The sequence below is a fragment of the Crocodylus siamensis genome, chromosome 5 (assembly GCF_052110815.1).
Source record: "Crocodylus siamensis isolate JL-2025a chromosome 5, ASM5211081v1, whole genome shotgun sequence".
Classification (NCBI taxonomy): domain Eukaryota; kingdom Metazoa; phylum Chordata; order Crocodylia; family Crocodylidae; genus Crocodylus; species Crocodylus siamensis.
In genome coordinates, this window is record NC_143399.1 from 39,003,301 (window position 1) to 39,018,388 (window position 15,088).

Genomic DNA, 15,088 nt, shown 5'->3' on the forward strand with positions numbered 1-15,088 from the left:
GCAATGCAGATGATCAGGCAAGGAGCAGAAGGCAGAGCAGCAGATCAGACAGGGACATAGGGTGGGGAGCAGAAAGTAAAGCAGTGGATCAGCCAGGGAACACAGGTCAGGGCATAGAAAGCACAGCAGCCAAATAGGCAGGGGAGGGAGATCATAGAGTGTTTCTAGAATCTATTGTTATTGTTGCTATTATTATTGTAAGTGTTCTGATTGTTATTTTGGTACAATAAGAATAATAATTGGTACTTCTCAGTGCTGGGAGGGAGGGGGTGGTGATGCACCTAGCTCTGCTGTTGTCCATGGCAAGTTATGCACCTGTTTGAGGAGAAATCAAGTTACTGGTATCCAGAAGAGAGTGATAGACTTGGAGCATGTTTTGTAATGCATGTCTGTGAGTCCTAGCACAGCAGTGGCCACTTCAGCACAGAAACATCCCTGTGTCCCTCTTCCCCCTCCCCTCAAAAAAAAAAAATCCATCAATCCAAACAGCTCCCAAAGGGAGCTGACTCCAAGCTGGGGATGGATGGCTCGACTGAGTGAACAGATGTAGGGATGGGGAGGACGTTTTTGCTGCTTGCATCAGTGCAGTGAGATGGAGCTTGCAGAAGCCAGTACCAGGGCAGCTTAAGGTGTGCACCCACCAAAGACCAGGGCTGCACCCCAGAGGCAGCTGCATCTCAGTGGTGTGTGAAATGTCCCTGTACAAACAGCCCCCAGTGTGCCCCACCCCAGAAGGGGGTAAAAGGCCCTGTTTCAGCCTCCCACATGGCTTTTCAACCCCATCCTCATGCCAGAAGTCCATTCCCTCCCCCGCCTTCCCCTGAGTATCCATCATCCCCTTCATATTCCCAGAGGCACCATGTACCCTTGGAAGAAGCTGGAGAGGAACCACAAGCTATTACAAGGGTGGTAAATATAATCAACTCTAGATTAGCCTTCAGGGTACCTATGTTCCCTACCTCAGTTTCCCTAACTAAAAAGTGAAGATGGAAAGGGAGGAAAGGCCTCCACAAATTCTTTCCACTAGGAGCTTTTAGGATCATTTTTTCAAATAGGCCTTTTTTTAAAGCTGTTTATAGAGTAGGGAAAGGGGATGCCATGTTTATCTCTGAATTCAGCTAGCAGTTGAATAGGGGTGGAGCTGTTTACACAGGCTGGGTTAGTCCAGTTTAACTGGCATCTAATGACAAACTATGCCCCGTTTTTATCAGCCATAAACCTTTATGAGAGTCACAGGACCAGAACAGGTCTCCTGGAGCACCTAGTTCTGCTAGCACTGGCAACTGTGTCACATGGCCCCTCTTTGCCACTGGGTAGGTCCCACTGAAACCAGTTCCCCCCCACCCCATCTGACTTGGAGGCTACTTCAGAGCCTATAAACTTTCTTATGACTGGGAGATATCTATGCATTGACAAGTATTGTAGCCCAGCTTGTGCCCAGCTGGCAAGTGCTCCTATGAACCCCTGAGTTTTGCCCAATTTCTGCTGGATTCACCCCCCAAACCCTGCTTGGTTTTCCCAGACTAAAAATTGCCCATCTGTCTAACCTGCTCTTGAAACTTTCCAGCTTAAAAAGCTTGTGTGACTTCTCTCCCACCTTTACAGCTGGTTGCAGACAAGCCCCAAAAGACAACCTTTTTCCTGTGAAATTAAAAACAAAATGAAACAAGTGCTTTCTGGTCAGCCACAAAGAAAAATCTCTTTTTTCTTTGTTTCTGAGGTACTTTTAGACTTTTTATTTAACCATCCTGTTTGTTTAATTTAACCTAGGACAGTTCCAAAACAATTAGCTCGTTACTAGCCCATTCACCCCTCTGATTTGGTTAAGAACCTTTGTGACTGCTTACCTGATCAGTGCAGTACTTTATTTAATTTCATAGTTTCATAGTTTCTAGGGTCAGAAGGGACCTGAGTAGATCATCTAGTCTGACCCCCTGCCATGACAGGAAAGCGTACTGGGGTCAAATGACCCCAGCAAGGTATACATCTAGCCTCCTTTTAAAGACCCCCAGGGTAGAAGCCAGCACCACTTCTCTTGGAAGTTGGTTCCAGATCCTAGTCGGCCTGACAGTGAAGTAGCGCCTCCTGATGTCTAGCCTAAATCTACCCTCTGCCAGCTTGTGACCATTATTTCTGGTCACTGCTGGTCTTTACGGGGGAACAGAGACTCCCCCAGGAGTAGACTTCTTAAATATTGTCAATCATAGACATTATTGTTGCTGTTATTATTAGTGTTGTTATTGCTATTAATTCTGGCATAATACAATTAATAATCAGTACTTCTCAGGGCTGGAGATGCACCTGGCTTTACTGCTATCCATGGTGAGTCATGCTGCTGTTTCAGGAGAAATCAAGTTATTGGTATCCTAGGTGTGTTACAGCATGTTTGTTGATGCATGCCTGTGAGTCCTAGTGCAAATGTAGCCATCATCTGCACAGAAGCAACCCTGTTTCCCTCCCCCACCCAAGAAAAATCCTCCTCCTCCAATCCAAACAGTTCCCAGAGTAAGCTGACTTCAGGCTGCGGATGGCTGGCATGCCTGGGCAAACGGATGCCAGTCAGTGACGTGTGGGGAAACCCTTTGCTGCCTACAACAGTGTGGTGAGCTGGAATATGCATCACAGAAATCAGCACCAGGGCAGCTTGAAGCATGCTCACATCAGAGGCCAGGGCTGCACCCCAGAGACAGCTGCATCTCAGTGCCCAGTGAGGAAGTTCCTGTATAAACAGCCCCAAGTGTGCCCCACCCAGAAGGGGGCAAAAGGCCCTGTTTCAGTCTCCTCCAGTGGCTTTTCAACCTCATCCTCATGCCAGAAGTCCGTTCCCTCCCCAGCCTTCCTATTTCCAGGGCATTCATCGTCCCCTTCATATTCCCAGAGGCACCCTGTACCCCAGGAAGAAGCTGGAGAGGAACCACAAGAGATTACAAGGGTAAATATAATCAACCCTAGATTGGCCTTCAGGGTACCTGTGGTCTTTGCCTCAGTTTCCCTAGCTATGAAGTGAAGATGGGGAGGTGGCAGAGGCCTCCAAATTCTTTATCTCAAGGAATTTTTTAGATAAATTGTCAGCCGGCCCTGACAATCTGCACCCCAGGGTACTCAAGGAGCCGGCGAGTGTCATAGCCCAGCCCCTGGCACGGATCTTTGAGAACTCCTGGCGCTCTGGTGTAGTGCCCGAAGACTGGAAGAAGGCCAATGTGGTGCTGATCTTCAAGAAAGGGAGGAGAGTGGATCCGGCTAACTACAGGCCCATTAGCCTGACTTCTATCCTGGGGAAGATCTTAGAAAAGTTTATTAAGGAGGCCATCCTTGATGGACTGGCCCAGGCTAACATCCTAAGGGATAGCCAGCACGGGTTTGTTGCGGGTAGGTCTTGTTTGACCAATCTCATTTCCTTCTATGACCAGGTGACCTATCACGTGGACAAGGGAGAAGAGATTGATGTCATATATCTTGACTTCAAAAAAGCTTTTGATCTGGTATCCCATGATCACCTCTTGGCCAAACTGGCCAGTTGTGGCCTTGGCTCCACCACCATCCGCTGGCTGGGAAACTGGCTCCGTGGTCGGACCCAGAGGGTTGTAATTGATGGCAGTCACTCATCGTGGTGCCCTGTGACCAGTGGGGTCCCTCAAGGCTCTGTCCTGGGACCCATACTGTTCAACATCTTCATTAATGATGTGGACACTGGAGTCAGGAGTGGACTGGCCAAGTTTGCCGATGACACCAAACTTTGGGGCAAAGCATCCATGCCAAAAGATAAGTGGGTGATCCAGGCTGACCTGGACAGGCTCAGCAAATGGGCAGACGAGAACCTGATGGTGTTTAACACCGAAAAATGCAAGGTTCTCCACCTTGGGAGGAAAAACCTGCAGCATCCTTATAGGCTTGGCAGTGCTACGTTGGATAGCACTACAGAAGAAAGAGACTTGGGGGTCATCATTGACCACAAGATGAACATAAGCCTCCAATGCGATGCTGCGGCTAGTAAAGCGACCAAAACGCTGGCTTGCATCCATAGATGCTTCTCGAGCAAATCCCGGGACGTCATTCTCCCCTTGTACTCGGCCTTGGTGAGGCCGCAGCTGGAGTACTGCATCCAGTTTTGGGCTCCACAATTCAAAAAGGATGTGGAGAAGCTTGAGAGAGTCCAGAGGAGAGCCACGCGCATGATCAGAGGTCAGGAAAACAGATCTTACGATGACAGGCTGAGAGCCATGGGACTCTTTAGCCTAGAAAAGCGTAGGCTCAGGGGTGATCTGATGGCCACCTATAAGTTTATCAGGGGTGACCACCAGGATCTGGGGGAACGTTTATTCACCAGAGCGCCCCAAGGGATGACGAGTTCGAATGGTCACAAACTCCTGCAAACTCGTTTCAGGCTGGACGTAAGTCCGAGCCCCCAAGGTCTGGAACAGTCTGCCAGCGGAGGTGGTTCAAGCACCTACATTGAACACCTTCAAGAGTAAATTGGATGCTTATCTTGCTGGGATCCTATGACCCCAGCTGACTTCCTGCCCTTTGGGCAGGGGGGTGGACTCGATGATCTCCCGAGGTCCCTTCCAGCCCTAATGTCTATGAAATCTATGAAATAAGAAAGTGCCATGTAAGATAGATAGATAGAAAAAAGAAACCCCAGGCCTGCTATTTATAGAGCAGGGAAAGGGGCTGGCATGTTTAGCTCTTGATTCAATCAGTGGTTGAATAGGGGCAGGGATGTTTACACAGGTTGGGTTAGTTCAGTTTAACTGGCACCTAATGTCAAACTATGCCCCCTTTTTATCAGCCATAACTCTTTATGAGAGCCACAGGACCAGAAGAGGGTCACCCAGTTCACTCCCTGCTAGTACGGGCAACTATGTCACATAGCCTCTCTTCACCACTGGATAGGCCTCACTGAAATCAGTTTGGGCTCACACCTCCACTGGACTGACTGGGAGGCTATTCCTGAGCCCATAAGTTTTCTCATGGCTTGGAGATATCCGTGCATTGATAAGATTTCTAACTCACCTGGCAAGTATTGCTATGAACCCCTGGGTTTTGCCCAATTTCTGCTGGATTTACCCTAAAACCCTGTTTGGTTTTCCAAGCTGTTTTCCCAGATAACATTGTTAAAATGTAGGTCCCCTCCCACCTCTGACCTAGACTCAACTGAAATTAAATAGAGATAAGGAAAGTTAATTTTCCTATGGCAAAACCATATGTCATAGTAGCATACAGTCATAGAAAATTAGGGTTGGAACGGACCTCAGGAGGTCAGTTAATCCAACCCCCTGCTCAAAGCAGGGCCAGTCCCAACTAGATCATCCCAGTCAAGGCTTTGTCTAGCCGGGGCTTAAAAATCTGCAGGGATGGAGATTCCACCACCTCCCTGGGTAGCCTGTTCCAGTGTTTTACTGCCCTCCTAGTGAGAACGCTTTTCCTAATATCCAACCTAAACTTCCCTTGTTGCAACTTGGGAATATTGCTCCTTGCTCTATCATCTGCCACCACTGAGAACAGTCCAGCTCCACCCTTGTTGGAACCCCCCTTGAGGTAGTTGAAGGATGTTATTAAATCCTGTCTCAGTCTTCTCTTCTGCAGACTAAATAAGCCCAGTCCCCTCAGCCTCTCCCTAGAAGTCATGTGCACCAGGCCCTTAACCATTTTCTTTGTCCTCCCTTGGACTTTCTCCAACTTGTCCACATCCTTTTGGGGGTGGGGGGGCAAATCTGAACACAGTACTCTAGCTGTAGCCTCACCCCTGCCAAATGGAGGGAAATAATCATTTCCCTGACCTGCTGGCAATGCTTCTAACCCAGTATGCTGTTAGCCTTCTTGGCAACAAGGGCACACTGCTGGCTCATATTCAACGTATTGTCCACTGTAATGCCCAAGTCCTTTTCTGCAGAGTTGCTGCCCAACCAGAAAGCTCCCAGCCTGTAGTCGTACATGGGATTGTTCTGTCCTAAGTGCAGGACTTTGCACTTGTCCTTGTTGAACCTCCCGAGATATCTTTTGACCCAATCCTCCAATTTGTTGAGGTCACTCTGAATTGTAACCCTACCCTCCAGCACTTCTCTCCTGAGCTTGGTGTCATCAGCAAACTTGCAGAGGGAGTGCTCTGTCATCTTCCAAGTCATTGATGAAGACATTGAACAAAACTAGCCCCAGGACCAAACCCTGGGGCACTCCACTTGACACCGGCTGCCAACTAGACACCGAGCCATTGATTACTACCCTCTGAGCCTGATGATCCAGCCAATTTTCTATCCACCTTACAAACCATTCACTAAACCTATGCTTCCTTAGCTTGCTTGTAAGAACGCTGTGGGAGACCATATCAAAAGTCTTGCTAAAGTCAAGGTACACCACCACATCCACTGCTTTTCCTACATCCACAGAGCTGGTCATCTTGTTATAGAAGGATGTTTGGGGAGGGGGAATCTGTTGGTTGCAATATTAGGTGTGGAGTGATGGTGTTGCCATGATGGTCCTGATAATACAGTACTGGCAAGTGCAGGTTCATTTTGGTACTAGTTTTTAATGGACTGGATACATAGTGGGGAGCAGCTCTTAAGAGTAGTGATTCTCAGCCAGGGTGCCATGAGATCATTTTATTGCGGGGTGCCAGGCAGTATTAGCACCATCAGGGGTGCATTCACCTACACGATTCACAAAATAAACCCTGACACTTCATATAGGAATCTCAAGTGTCAAACACATGCTGACCTGTTGCGGGGTGTGCTCTTTGCAACAGAAGTATTGCTCTAGTATTTTTCTGTAGCCAATCTATAGATTCAAGCTAAGAGCTGGGATTTTTCTGAGAGGGGCCTCCAGTTTCACTAAGAGTGCCCTGAGTCTAATGAGGTTGAGAGTGGTTGGGCTAAAGACATACTTGAATGCAAGCCAGCTGAACTACTTCCATAAAAGGCAATATTCACATTTAATGGTAAAGAGATCCCATCCTTTCCTCCCAAAACACAGGGGCTAGAGATTTCCAGGTTTTTAATAGTACAAGTTAATTTCTTGCCAAAAGGACTGTTTTATATTTGAAATTATGTGGTACTCCTTTCCACGTGATTTCACAGGATCATAGAAAAAGCAAGGCTGGCAGGAACTTGAGGAGGTGGCAGTCAGGCCAAGCCCCTGCTCAAGCCAGGATAAGGAGCATCTGAACCACCCTAGGCAAGTGCATGTCTAATCCAGTGATTCTTAATCAGAGTGCAGGTGCCCCCAGATCCTGCAAAGGGTGCCAAGAGGTGAGGAGATAAGCAGATAAATGGAGTCTCAGTCTTGTCCCCCCCGGCCAACCCCCTACAGCTGCAAGGGGGTAAGCATCGTAGTGTGTACAGTATTTAACTGATTCCAAATTAAGATTTTTCCCCCTCATTTAACAGGAAGCAGCAAGGAGGGGCCAGGTTGTTGCAGATCCAAGCTGGGGCTGTGCTCAGAGCCAGCACCACTTCACTTGGAAGTTGGTTCCAGATCCTAGCCGCCCTGACAGTGAAGTAACGCCTCCTGATGTCTAATCTGAATTTACCCTCTGCCAGCTTGTGACCATTATTTCTAGTCACTCCTGGTAGTGCTCGGGGGAACAGTGACTCCCCCAGTGCCTGCTGGTCCCCTCTGACTAGCTTGTAACAGGCCACTAGATCCCCCCTCAGCCTTCTCTTGTGAAGGCTGAACAGGTTCAGGTCCCTGAGCTTCTCCTCTTAGGTCCTGCCCTGCTGCCCCCTGGTTATGCGACTGGCCCTCTTCTGGACCCTCTCCATGTTGTCCACATCCCTCTTGAAGTGCGGCGCCCAGAACTGGACGCAGTACTCCAGCTGCGGCCTGACCACTGCCTCATAGAGGGGGAGGATCACCTCCCTGGACCTGCTCGAGATGCATCTGTGGATGCATGACAAGGTGCGGTTGGCCTTCCTGACTGCATCCCCACACTGCCGGCCCATGTTCATCTTGGAGTCAATGATGACTCCAAAATCCTTTTCCGCCTCTGCACTGACGAGAAGGGAGTTCCCCAGCCTGTAGGTATGGAGCTGGTTCTTCCTCCCCAGGTGCAGCACCTTGCACTTGTCAGTGTTGAATCCCATCCTATTCTCATCCGCCCACCCCTGTAACCTGTCTAGGTCCGATTGCAGCCTATTTCTCCCTTCTAGTGTGCCCACGTCCCCCCACATCTTAGTGTCATTCAGCAAATTTGAACAGGGTGCTTTTTACCCCCTTGTCCGAGTCACTGATGAAAATGCTGAACAGTGCGGGCCTGAGGACTGAGCCCTGGGGGACCCCACTGCCCACGTCCCTCCAGGTTAAAAATGACATATCCACCATCAAAAATTACCATCCACCACCATTGATCTCCAGGGTTCAAATTACAGGGGAGCTAGGCGGTGGGGCTGAACTCCCCTCATAAGAGACAAGAGCCCCCCCTGTAAGTTTTGAAAATCATAACCTGGGGAGGTCTCCAATTTTATTAGAGCATCATGATGGGCAGCCCAATTTTTTTGCAGATACCTCCACCCACCCAAAGTCAAAGTGTAATTCAAACCCTGTTGATCCTCACATGCTGGCTGCTGTGATCCAGCCTGCAAGCTCAACTGAGTTCAATACCCTCCTCATCTGACCTAGAATTAATGACTTTAGAAACAAACTTCACACTCAGCTCCACACTTCTCTCTCTCTCTCTCTCCACCTGGACAGAAGCCAGGTGTCCAGCTCCCAGCCTCTCTGTTCTAACCCATCAGACTGACCCTTCCCTCCCCTCCCCAAAGCTATGAGAACCCACGTGTCCTACTGTCAGGTTCCCCACTTCCCCCAACACACACACAACTACCAGGCAGGATGCCCAAAAGGTCAAACATCAGGTAAAGCTGGGGGAAGAGGGTCTGGCTCATGTCCCAAGGCTGCAAGGACAAGAAGGAGTTTGTTAACATGACCAAGATTTCACAGATTTTCACAGATATTAGGGCTGGAAGGGACCTTAGAAGAGCGAGTCCAGCCCCCCGCCTGAAGGGCAGGAAGTCAGCTGGGGTCATAGGATCCCAGCAAGATAAGCATCCAATTTGCTCTTGAAGGCGTTCAATATAGGTGCTTGAACCACCTCTGATGGGAGGCTGTTCCAGACCTTGGGGGCTCCGACAGTAAGACATTCTTTCTTGTGTCCAGCTTGAAACGTCTTGCAGTTGTTTATGACCCTTCGACCTCATCATCCCTTGGGGCGCTCTGGTGAACAAACGTTCCCCCAGACACTGGTGGTCACCCCTGATAAACTTGTAAGTGGCCATCAGATCGCCCCTGAGCCTGCACTTTTCCAGGCTAAAGAGCCCTATGGCTCTCAGCCTTTCATCATAAGGTCTGTTTTCCAGAGATCCAAGGAAAATAGCTATTCCCCCCCCACACCCTGGCCAAATCCAAGCCAGTCGGATGGAGGGGGGGAGTGTTACATTTCTTCCTGACCCCAATATAGCAGTCAGGCTGCCCCTGAGCAGAGGGCAAGACTCCCCGAATATATGGCATAGCATACAAGTGCCTTTCTTTTAACCCCAAAGCAGGGATTCTCTAGACAATCACATGACTCTATGTGTTTGGGTACTGAGAGACCTAAGGGGTAAACGGGACCCCACTGCACAATGCCCCCATAGGGATGGGATGGGCCCCAGGGATGGCCACAAGGAAGTGGCCAGGGCCAGAAGCCAGTCTCAGGGACATGAGGACTGGCTAGGGAGCATGTCCCCCCGCACAGGCCCTGACAGGGCTCAGTGGAGGACGGGCAGCTATAATATAGGGGTGCCAGAGAGGTGCATTATTATGGGACAGCCACAGAGTGGCCAGGGAAGGGGAACAAGAGAACATGAAGAACCCAGGCGTCCTGGCTCTCTTACCACCCTTGGCTGAATCTAATCCACTGGACCCCTCCCAGACCTGGGAATGAGCCCAAGCATCCTGTCTCCCTGTCCTCCCAGCTCAAAAACAGTGGACCCCACCCCCCTCCCAAGGCTGAGAACAAACCCAGGCATCCCGGCTGTCAAACCTTCCCCTCACTCTCATTTCCCAATTCCCTCACCCCCATCACAGCACAGACCCAACCAGCTCAGCAAGCCTGCCTCCCATGGACACCTCCCCCAACCCTGGGGGAGGGGGCATTAGGCAGGGGTACAGGGAAAGCCACTGTGGACCCATTCCCTGCACAGCTGAACTGGCTCCAGCCAGGCTCCCATGCACCCCCGTGCTCCCGACTGCATCTCAAACCCATGACTCCACATCCAGGGTCTAAATAACAACCCCCACCCATGACCCAGCACATGGGAACTGGCTCAGACCAGCAAAAACAGGAACTGAAAGTCCGTGCAACAGCAGAGAACAGAGGAACTGCGAGCCTGGGCGCCTGGGGTCTCAGCTCTTGGGGGAGGGGGCTGGGAGAGGCAGGTGGGAGCCAGGACGCTCGGGCTCCAGCCCTAGGCAATGATCGGGGCAGCTAGGCACCAGGTCACCTGGGTCCCATCCCGGGGGGGCGGTGAAGGACATCTCGGTCCTGGCTCTATTCCAACCCCGGAGGGTTATTGCTGCTGCGTCACGAGGCGCGGGGGGCGGTGGCGGTCGTGAGCGGAACAGCCGGGAGGCGCCTCGTGACCGGGGGGCGGGGCCGGGGCCGGGCGCTGAGTCAGGCTGAGCCTGCGGGTTGTGCCGAGTCACGGTGAGGGCGGCTGGCTCCGGCACCCCGACTCCGCCCTCGCGGGGCTTCAGCACCAGCCTCTGCTCGCAGCGCCCCCTCTCTTTTCCCCAGTCCAGGAGAGAGCCCAGGCGTCCTAGCTCCCAGCACCCCCTTCCGCTTCCCAGGCGTCCCAGCTCTCGGCCCCCTACTCTCACCCTCCACCCCCAGAGTTGGGGGAGAACCCAGGCGTCCCCTCTCCTTCCCATTGCTAGGAGAGAACTAGGCGCCCACCTCCCCCCAGGATGGAGCCCAGGAGCCCTAGCTCCACCCCCAGCCAGGGGTGGGGTGTCCTGCGCCGGGAAGAGCCAGGCTATAAAGGCCCCGCGTCGGGCCCTGCCCCCGTCCTCGCCTCTTGCTTCAACAGTGCTTGGACGGAGGCAGGCCGGTCGGCACCATGAGCTCGCAGATCCGCCAGAACTACCACGCCGAGAGCGAGGCCGGCCTCAACCGCCTGGTCAACCAACTGCTGCATGCCAGCTACTGCTACCTGTCCGCGGTGAGCAGAGCCCGGCACCCCCGGCACCGGCACGGTTGCCCCCTCTCTCTGCCTTCCGCTGTGCCACTAGCCATACCTGGCCCCTGCTGTGTTGTGGGCATCAGATGTTGCCTCCTCCACCTGACCCCTGCTGCCCCCGTCCCTCCCCCCCATGTCCCACCCCTTGTCCCTTGGTTCCTGCTGTGCTGTGGGTACCAGGTGTAGTCCCCTTGATCTGCCCTCTGCCCTGCCCCGCTTCCCCGGGCTCCCAGATGCCACCCCTCATACCCCAGTTCCTGGTGTGTTGCGGGCACCAGGCATTGTCCCCATTGCTTGCTGTGTGCACACCTCCCAGGTGCCACCACCATACCTGGCCCCTGCTGTGTTGTGGGCACCAGGTGTTCCCCTCTCTATCTGCTCCCTGCTGCCCTCATCTCCCACAGGGCAGGGCATCACTGCTGTCCCTTCTGGCACCAGACAGTGCCATCTCCACCCCTCTTGGCACTGCCAGCGCTGCCTGCAGCCTTCTCCCTCACAGTGAGAGCAATGCCTGTAGGGAGGCGCCACAGCCCTTCTTGCCTGCTACAGGCACAGCCCCATGCCCTTCCCTCACCCATGGATGTGGGCCCCTAGGGTGCCCATCTCCCCCCTAAGCCGCCTCCAAGGGCACTATGCAGACGGGCAAAATCCAGCCTCTGTTTACCTTCCCACCAGACAAAGAGCCTTTGACCCCCCCCAGGTTAATCATTACCCCCATGCCCAGCCCAGGGGGCTACAGGGGAGGGGCAGTTCCTTGGGGAAGGGGGGTTCCCTGGCTATCTCCTTGGGTGAAGTGGAGGGGGGTATCTTCCCCAGGGAGGCTTTGAAGGGAGCAGTGGGTTTGGGGGGCACCTTGGGAAGTCTGCATGTTGGGGGGGCATCAGATGGTTTGGGTCTGATGTCTCAGGGCTGGAGAAAGCTGCTCTGTGTTTGTAGGGGGCAGGGGCTAGTTGGGAGAAAGACATGGGAGACCTGGGTTCTCCCCCAGCTCTGGGAAGTGAGTGGGGTCCAGAGGGCTAGTACAGGCATGGCCCAGACTCCTGGGTACCCTGGCTATCCAACTTAAGGGGTGTATCTCACTTCAGGGTCTTAGCTGTATGCAGGGGAGCCCCATCCATTTTAGGGGACCCCCTACATGGACAGCAAGGGGACCATAGGGAGTTCCTGTCAATGGCTGGGGAGCTATCTACAGTGGGCCCTGTGCAGTGGGGGGAGCCCCAAACCCAGGCCTCCCCCCACCCCATCTAATTCCCCTCCTACCTTCTCACCAGGGCTACTTCTTTGACCGTGATGACGTGGCTCTGTCCCGCTTCTCCAAGTTCTTCCGCCATGAGTCTGAGGAGAAGCGGGAGCAAGCTGAGCGCCTCATGGGGCTGCAGAACCGCCGGGGGGGGCGCCTTGTGCTGCAGGACATCCAGGTGAGTGGGGCAGGGCCAGCTAAGGGGGTGGGGGGCTCGGTTCCTCTGAGGTATGGCACTAATGCCCCCCGCCTTCTCTTCCAGAAGCCTGGGCAGGATGAATGGGGCAATGGGCTGGCTGCCATGCAGGCGGTGCTGCAGTTAGAGAAGAGCATCAACCAGGCCCTACTGGACCTGCACCAAGTGGCCACGCGCCACACTGACCCCCACGTGAGTATACCCCCATTGTCCCTGCTAGGAAACCCAGGAGTCCGAGTCAAGCCTGTGCTGTGGCAACTGGACCTCTTCCCAGAGCTGGGGCAGGGCTGGAAGAAACATCCAAAGGTCATCCAGTCCTGCACTTCAGCCTTTTTTTTTTTTTTTTTTGTACTAGGACCCATTTCTAAATGGCCAGTCCTGACCCAGTGCCGCAGTGTGTGGGGCGGGGCGGCTCCTTCCAGGCTGTAACTCTGCTAGCCATGAATTTCCCATGTTTTTCTCCTTTTAAAGGAAAATCCATTTTTAAAAGTTTGTTCCGCAACCCTTTCATATATTCTTGCAACCTACTTTTGGGTTACGAGGCATGGGTTGAGAAATGCTGATCTAGTACAAGCCCTGTCTGACGCAGGATCCAAACCATCTTGTAGAAATCCATCATCTAACTTTTTGGAAAAACTAAGGTCAGCCCTGACACAACACAACATATCACATCCAAACCTGCCACAGGTAGAGCCAGGAGAGCAGCCAATGTCCTGCTGCTGGAAAAAAGTTGTTAATATACACTCAAGAGATCCCAGGTAGAGGCCATGGGCCTGCTGCAGAAGAAGCCTAAAATTCTCAGGGTGCACACCAATCTGACAAGGGAGAAAAATTCCTTCCTGACCCCTAGTGTGGGAATCAATTGGACCCTGAGCAAAGGGGCAAGACCCTCTTTAGGGGAACCTCCGGCTTTAGTCCCAGCAGGAGCACTGGCATAGCCTAGGCCAATCCCCAATGCCTGTTCATCCTGTTCTTGAACCCCTCCAGGGATGAAGAGTGCACAGATCCCCTAGGCATGAAGTATACTGCCCTAACACTGTCCTCCCACCATTGTCTCAGGTCTCTCACTTCCCAGGTTCCCAACTCCCTGTCACGTGCCAGCACCTTGCAGGCTCAGCTAAAACCCACAGACACCATCCCCAACTCCCCTAGGCATAGGGACCTTAGGGCAGGGGCCTGGGAAGAAGTAGAAGGAAGCTCCCAGGAGAATTGCTTCCTTCTCCAAGCCCATGGGGTTGAACCCATTGGGAACTACCTCTCTGTCCTTCCAGAGCCAGGAAGGAACCCAGGTGTCCTGGTTCTCAAGTTATCCTTAGTCTTAACCCAGCAGAACCCACTAGACCCTCTTCCTATTTCCACAGCTGCAATAGAACCCAGGAGTCCTGGCTCCTAGACTCTGTTCTAACCCACCAGACCCACTCCCTTCCCAGGGCTGGGGGTAGAACCCAGGTGTCCTGGCTTCTAGCACCACCCCCCTGCTCTTGTCCACCAGACCCCACTCCCCTGCCTGAACTGATAGAACCCAGGTGTCCTGAGCCCTACTGCTTTTCCCCCTCCCCACAGCTGTGTGACTTCCTGGAGACTCACTACCTGGATGAGGAGGTGAAGCTCATCAAGAAGTTGGGTGACCACCTCACCAACCTGCGGCGTGTGGGGGCGCCCGACTCTGGCTTGGGCGAGTACCTCTTCGACCGTCTCACCCTAGGTGAGAGCAGCGACTGAGCCCTGTGACTGTCCGTCTGTTCTGCAGCTGTGCTGGCCCTTCAAATCTAAACGGGGGGGGCACATCCCCCCCACACACACATTCCAGTGCAACAGCAAACCTGCAACCCCCAAGGGAGAAACAAATTAACTGGCATCCAATAAATGCTTGGCATTAAGATTGAGGCTGGGTCTTTACTATCTATATTACAGGGGAGGAGAGATGTTAGAGAAATGGAACCCATGTATCCAGGCTCCCCACACTCCTCTCCCCACAAACCTGGTGCTCTAAACCCAGTCTCCACTGCACTCTCAGAATCAAACCAGGCCCTAGGAGTCCTCAGCCCCAGCAGCACCATCCTAAAATCCACCAGATCCCACTCCCCTCCACATTTGTGGAAAGAACCTAGGTATACAGGCAGAGCACAGCTGGAAGCCAGAGTCCAGAGCCAGGAGAGAAGCTGGCATCCTAGCGCTGATCCTCCCTGCCCTAATCCATTATATCCAAGAGTTGGGAAAGAACCCCAGAGACTGCCTGTTTTGATCCTACGCAACCCCATTCTGCCTCGCAGAATCTTTGGGAGAGAACCCAGGTGTCTGTGCTGTTATCATTTGGACTTTGGCTGAAATCCAGTTGTGGGATCGTCAGAACCAGTGTGCCCGACTCCAGAAACAGCTGCGTTTCCCATCCAGGCTATGCCTAACACCATCCCTGTACAAACCCATAAAGAGCAGCTGGAA

General features: G+C 52.7%; 1 protein-coding gene across 1 annotated transcript; it reads left to right on the forward strand.

The window, feature by feature from the left end:
* The first annotated feature begins 11,027 nt into the window (after positions 1-11,027).
* LOC149863837 (ferritin light chain, oocyte isoform-like) lies at positions 11,028-14,526 on the forward strand. The gene is made up of 4 exons (XM_090049125.1): positions 11,028-11,192; positions 12,482-12,628; positions 12,713-12,838; positions 14,210-14,526. The coding sequence occupies exons 1-4, from the start codon at positions 11,091-11,093 to the stop codon at positions 14,366-14,368; spliced, it is 534 nt and encodes a 177-aa protein (XP_089905251.1). The 5' UTR covers positions 11,028-11,090; the 3' UTR covers positions 14,369-14,526.
* Positions 14,527-15,088: the final 562 nt, after the last annotated feature.

Coding starts and splice junctions, on each gene's coding strand:
- LOC149863837 (XM_090049125.1), top strand. CDS start 11,091: ATGAGCTCGCAGATCCGCCAGAACTACCACGCCGAGAGCGAGGCCGGC. Junction 11,193..12,481: donor GCTACTGCTACCTGTCCGCG/GTGAGCAGAGCC, acceptor CCTTCTCACCAG/GGCTACTTCTTTGACCGTGA. Junction 12,629..12,712: donor TTGTGCTGCAGGACATCCAG/GTGAGTGGGGCA, acceptor CTTCTCTTCCAG/AAGCCTGGGCAGGATGAATG.